Raw genomic sequence first — 6,791 nt, 5'->3', positions numbered from 1 at the left:
CGCTTTAAATCTAAACTGAAAAAGAAGCTTCAAGGAAGAGATCGAAACCGATTATATCTGAAGAAATGGTTGTAAATCCAATTGTTCCTGGGAATAAAAAATGGATTATCAATTAAGGAAAAGAAAAATGAATCCAATTTGAAGTTGATATTGCTGAACCTTTTGTAGGGATTGTCCTAAAATGATCTCAAACCAAAATGTCTGATTCAAGTATTATATTCCAATTTGCAAAATCATCTATTCATAAGAAAATGAAGAATATAAAGGCAATGGATTGTCTTAATACCAAATTAGTTTGAAAAGCACCCAGCCCACAGCAACAAGCAATCAACAGTATAAAGATAATGGATTGTACATACGAATTTCTTGGTTGACAAAATCGAAAAACTCAAAAAGGGAAAAATGAAACATGAAAAATGAAAACAATGTTAATGTATTGGATATGAGAAATGTTGGAGCAATAAATCCCTTGTGAAAACTAATGAACCCTTACGGAAATTAGTAGAGTTGTAAAGAAGAAGAGGACATGGAAGCCAAAGAGAATTTTTTATTTTTTGACCGGTCATTTTTACCTGTTATACACCAAAGTGGGAGGTCACCTATAAGTCCGTACATATTAGTGAGACAAATTGAAGTTTGTACACCAAAGTATGAAATGCGGTAAATGTTGTATATCATTGATGAAATTTATCCTAGATAGAAATAATTTACCACTCTCCATTAAAAATGTCCATATATATATATATATATAAAAACCATAAATGAAGGCTTAATACATCATTTGTCCCTTGAACTTTGTCCAAAAAACTTGATTGGCCCCCTGAACTTTTAAAGTGTCATGATAGCTCCATAAACTTGTATAAAATGTTCAGTTAGCCAATTGAATTTGCGTAAAATGTAATCAATTAATCACTCGGTTGTAAAAAAGTAAGTTGAATGCGGAAGATATGTTGCACGTGCCTTAAAATGTTATTATTACATAATTTATAAAATAGATTAAAACATATTAAAAAGTAAGTTCTTACTTGTTCAATTATAAAACTTTTTCTTTTTTAATATTAGAATCGCATACCATGATTTTGGTTGTTTTACTTTTTTTAGATGCATGCATCACATTTTCTTCATTTAACTTACTTTTTATTATAATCGATTGATTACATTTTACGCAAGTTTATGATGCTAACTGAATATTTTATACAAATTCAACGAGCTACTATAATACTTTGAAAGTTCAGGAAGTCAATCAATATTTTTAGACAAGTTTAGGGACAAATGATATATTAAGCCATAAATTAAACATTAACCTAGTGGATGAGTATATTTGCTTGTATTGTAGCTAGGCATTCTATGTTCTACTCCCCTAGTTACAAAAATTGGTGAAAGACTATCCTACTAGACCATTCAAATGGGACCGATTCAAATTGATCGAGGTTAATTTGAGCGGTGATAACCAGTTTTTAGAGATGTAGATATTTAGTTGGAATTGGATCAGAATAGTGACGATTTCAATTGTGCCGTATCGAACCGGTCAATCTCAATTGTGCCGTATCGAACCGGTCAATCTCTTACAACCATGAGTAAAACAACATTTTCTTAATAAAAAAAATACATATGTTTATCACATTAAACAATGATTATATACATTTCTTGCGAAGAAAGTTTACATTTTTATGATGAGTAGTAGGCCTTCACATTATTCCTCAATTATTTATAGAAAGAAAATTACATCACAATTTAAAGCTGGAAAACAGTTTCGTCAAAGAAAAAAAAAAGCTGGAATTTATTATAGTTATAAAAAACAATAAGTAGACATTAATTTTACATGTAAATTTAAAATGAAAAAAAAAAAAAAAAGCATTGCATTTTGACATATAAGTGTACTTTTAGACAACCACCAACAGAAGAGAAAGAAAAGATGAATGAATGCTTGGTTTTTAGATCCACCAAATAATCACTCATTACATAAATTTGCCTTTCCTTCAAAGCCAAGCCAATCCAACAAAATCAAATCTTGTAATGATTTGCTCAACTCAAAGGATAAATAAATATATTGCTTCCATTCTCAATAACATTCATCAGTTTCATTAATTATGCATACAATAATCCTCTTCTTGCTTCTCAATATCCATATCCATATCCAGCATGCATTTTCTGCTCACTGCACTTCCACAACTCCCTCCAAAACTTACCAAAACTGCATCACTCTTCCAACTCAACAAGCTTCTATGGCATGGACGTTTCACTCCCATAATTCAACCCTCGACCTTGTTTTCTTCGGCACTTTCATCTCCCCTTCCGGCTGGGTTGCCTGGGGTATCAACCCTACCTCCCCTCAAATGACTGGCACTCGCGCCTTAATCGCCTTCCCTGACCCCAATTCCGGCCAACTACTTTTATCCCCTTACATTCTAGACCCAACCGTCAAGCTTCAGAAAAACCCTCTCCTCTCTCGTCCTCTCGACATCAACCTCCTCTCCTCCTCCGCTACCCTCTACGGCGGAAAATTAGCCACCATCCACAACGGCGCCGCCGTCCAAATATACGCAAGATTTAAACTTTCCCCAAACGGAACCCGGATTCACTTCGTTTGGAATCGCGGATTATATGTACAAGGTTACTCCCCAACTATTCACCCAACAACCTCGAACGATTTATCTTCAATTTCCACCATTGATGTCAAATCCGGCTTCACCGCCGCCCCCAAAGATAACACCAAAACCCTAAAAATAGCGCACGGAATCATAAATGCGATTTCGTGGGGTGTTCTATTACCGACCGGAGCAGTGACGGCTAGATATTTACGGCATGTGGAATCATTAGGGCCAGCGTGGTTTTACGCCCACGCCGGTATACAGCTTTCGGGAGTTGTACTAGGAGTTGTAGGGTTTGGAATAGGGATAAAACTAGGGCAATTATCGGCAGGGGTGAGTTATGGGTTGCATAGGAAATTAGGGTTTGCAGTGTTGATTTTGGGGATTCTGCAGACACTGGCATTGTTTTTTAGGCCGAGAGCTACGAATAAGTACAGGAAATATTGGAAGTCATATCACCATTTTGTAGGGTATGGATGTGTGGTTTTGGGGGTTGTGAATGTGTTTCAAGGGTTTGATGTAATGGGGGAAGAAAGGTCATATGCAAAATTGGGGTACTGTTTATGTGTATCGACATTGATAGGGGGTTGTATAGCTCTGGAAGTGAATTCATGGGTTGTTTTCTGTAGGAAATCTAAGGAAGAAAAGCTTAGAAGAGAAGGCTTGATTAGTGTTTCTTCTCTTGATAAAGGAAGTGGAATTCATACTTTCTCTTCTTCTGCTAATTGTGATTGATTCTTTTTGTTTCCCATTTCAATATCACTTTTTTTTTCTATAAGATTTATGGTTCATAAGTAAAGATTATTATATTAAAAAAATTTAAAAAAAAAATCTTTCTGTTTATCAAGAATGGGATTTGAACCCATGCCCTTTCGGACCAGTACCTGAAACTGGCGCCTTAGACCAACTCGGCCATCTTGACGATTTGATTAAAGTTAAAATATTAATATCTTATCACTTTCTCATTAAGTCATGACATAAGTATATTTTAACTCAAATATGTACTTATAAAATATAGGCTTAAAGCACTTTTTGGCCTCTGATCTATCTAAAATTTATGCATTTAGCCCCTGACCTATTATTTGGTCATATTTGGCCCCTAACCTATCAAATTAGATAAAATCCAACCCATATTGAAGGAAAAATTAACTCTGTTGGAAAATTAACGACAGTAACCAATACAAAAATGACACATGACACATAAATAAAATTAATTTTCACTCTATCGGAACACTAGAAAAAGTTTTTAGGATTTTTTTACTGTGTAAAATAGTTACTGTTGCCATCTCCAGTTGAAAATTAAGTTTATTTATGTGTCATGTGTCGTTTTTATATTGGTGACTGCTGTTAATTTTCCAACAAAGTTAATTTTCCATTCAATATGGGTTGAATTTTATCTAATTTGATATGTCAGGGGCCAAATATGACCAATGAATAGGTCAGGGGCCAAATGCACAAATTTTGGATAGGTCAGGGGCCAAAAAGTGCTTTAAGCCTAAAATATATAATATGTAATGGTTCATTTTAATAAATTAGTCAAACAATGGTTCTAATTTAAAAAAAAAAATACTTCAACATGGGATTTGATTTTTACTGTTTATTTTTAACGGGTATGGATATGGGTATGCAACTAGATGGAATGGGAATGAGATTTAAATTATATATCTATTATAGAGTAATGGAATGAGATGAATAGTTCAAATAATAAACAAGTAAAGATACGAAAATGACATTATATGTTTTTACCCGAGTACCTTCTTTGATAGCTTATTACAAATTTAACAAAACATTTATAAATATAGTTTTAGAATTTTGAGAAGCTAGCTGATCATGAGGTCAAAAGAATTCTTTGAATTATTTAGACCATTCTTGCTGAGGAGACAAATAATGTGATAGGCTTGGAAACTTGAAATTAATAAGAAATTTTTATAATGCACGATTAAAAATCAACTCTTCACCCCTAATTGAGTATTATTAATCTCATGTTGTTAGGATGGTTGTTCTTTATTAGGTTTAGGGTTTTATGTAACTCATGATGCAATCCCGTCTTAAATATTTTTTAGCGAGGTGTGAAATATAAATTTAAATCTTTAACATTTTTATTTCTAAAAGATGCACAACAATGGTAACATCTCAACACAAGATTAAACTAATATAAACTTTTATTTAGAAAGTACATATTATCCTTCTGGAAAATATTTACAATGCGCCTCATATACCAACTAGGATAAGTGATTTAGTATGTCATTCCAATTATATTTTGACAAATGTTAAATTTAACAGATAATTAAATATAATTAAAAAATAAAAACAGTTTAATTTTATCCCCAATTTGGACCTCCCCTCTCTTCTCTCTTCACAATCTATTCTCTTTTCTTTTTGCATCTGAAACCTAAAAAATCTAACCTTTCGACGATGGGGACAAGCCCATTTTAGAATCAATGTTCATTCCTCCAAAATCAATTTTAAGAAAATGATGTTATATTATAGGAAATGACGTTAGGTTAGGTCTTGATTTTTTGTTTTTTAATCAGAATAAAAAAGAAACAGAGTTTTAGATGAGGTAGTAATACACATCTTAAATTATATAAATTTTTGGAAAATAAATTTCAAATAAATAAAAAATTTATATAAAAAAAAAGCTTAATACATATTTGCCCTCTAAATTTTCAAAGTGTCCCGCTAGCCTCTTAAATTTGCGTAAAATGTTTAGTTAGCTCCTTGAACTTGTATAAAATGTAATCAATTAATCACTCGGTTATTAAAAAATAAGTTAAATGTAGAATATATGTTGTACGTTCCCTAGAATATTATTACATAATTAATAAAATAGATTAAAGCATATTAAAAAGGAAGTTCTTACTTGTTCAACTATAAAACTTTTTATAGTATCTCTCTTGCTTTGAGCAGGGGTTGTCGATGGATTGAGATTGAGTCGGATAATGCCGAGATAGTGGCGACTATTGATGAGGATAGAATACTGCGTGTATTGGTCGGAACCTTTTCAAAGGTATCAAGCAGCTTCTCATGAACTTCGAGTTTGTTCGTATGTGTTCCGGGAACAAAATCGGGTTGCTGATTTTATGGCTAGCAGTGCTCATGCTCTTGAACCATGTGTTACTCATCCTCTGTTCCCGCCGGTTGATATTCGAAGGCTGCTGCTGGATGATCTCCTGGGAGTTGGCTTTCCTAGGATGGTTCCGTGTTAGTTTCTTTTCTTTTTTGTTGTTTCCTTTCTTTTTTATTAAAAAAAAATAAAACATTTTCTTCTCTAATATTACAATCGCATACCTGACCTTGGTCGTTTTACTTTTTTTAAGATGCGTCCAACGCATCTTCTGCATTTAACTTACTTTTTTTACAACCGATTGATTAATTGATTACATGTTATACAAATCTAAAAGGCTAGCGGTACACTTTGAAAGTTCAAGAGGTCAACCAAACTTTTAGGACAAGTTGAAGGAATAAATGTTATATTAAGCCTAACCATAACCTTTTATAATAAATCATGCATCTTAAAATATTTAAGTTGCAATGTAAAATGAAAATATATAGATAGAACCAGCGAGCGCTGCTAGGGAGTGGAGTCAGTGGCCGGCTCTGGGGTGGCTCCATCCAATGCCTAGTTGAAACTTTTGAGATATCTTTACCCCTAAAAGTTAAAATTTGATGCATAGATGAATAAAAAAATTTATTAAGAGAAAGTAAGAAGAAGCAAAAGTATATTGGAAATATGGCCTCCATGAATCACGCATATGGCATTCATTAATTTTGACAGACTGTAAAAGCTACAAATTGATTGATATTCTAAAGTCTTCTTTTCTTTGCTTTTGGTGACAAAAAAAGGAAGATTGATTTGTCTTTCATTAATGCAACAAACATCATTTCCAATCATTCATCCCTTACAATTTCACTCTCCTTAATTATCTTCTTTTTTTTATAAATATAATTATAATTCCTCCACACAATTGAACTCTACATATCATAAATTCCACATTCAAAATGAATAAACTAATAAGTTTTATATATTAAAAAAATACCTACAATGCAACCACAATTCTTGAAGTTTTAAATGCATTTACAAAAGTTTCTAAACTTTTTTTCATACGATCAAATTACTAAAATTATATTTTAATTTCAATAGATGGTGTATAAGAGTTATATTGACATGGCACAAGAAACATTCCACTATAACAAAGT

At 32.5% G+C, this 6,791-nt stretch overlaps 1 protein-coding gene and 1 non-coding gene across 2 annotated transcripts; one reads left to right on the top strand and one right to left on the bottom strand.

Annotated features, from left to right (window-relative positions):
• The first annotated feature begins 1,843 nt into the window (after positions 1-1,843).
• LOC136228891 (cytochrome b561 and DOMON domain-containing protein At2g04850) lies at positions 1,844-3,340 on the top strand. Its single transcript, XM_066017384.1, has one exon. It carries the CDS (start codon positions 2,091-2,093, stop codon positions 3,324-3,326), a length of 1,236 nt encoding a protein of 411 aa, XP_065873456.1. The 5' UTR covers positions 1,844-2,090; the 3' UTR covers positions 3,327-3,340.
• Positions 3,341-3,432: 92 nt separating this feature from the next.
• On the bottom strand, positions 3,433-3,513 carry TRNAL-CAG (transfer RNA leucine (anticodon CAG)). Its single transcript has one exon. It is a non-coding gene; the product is annotated as a tRNA-Leu (tRNA).
• Between the last annotated feature and the right edge of the window lie 3,278 nt (positions 3,514-6,791).

The sequence above is a fragment of the Euphorbia lathyris genome, chromosome 5 (assembly GCF_963576675.1).
Source record: "Euphorbia lathyris chromosome 5, ddEupLath1.1, whole genome shotgun sequence".
NCBI lineage: Eukaryota > Viridiplantae > Streptophyta > Magnoliopsida > Malpighiales > Euphorbiaceae > Euphorbia > Euphorbia lathyris.
Note: the sequence above shows the minus strand (reverse complement) of the source record. Positions and strands in the feature narration are given on the sequence as shown.

What these genes read in the sequence shown, in the direction of transcription:
- LOC136228891 (XM_066017384.1), top strand. Translation starts at nt 2,091, where the DNA reads ATGCATACAATAATCCTCTTCTTGCTTCTCAATATCCATATCCATATC.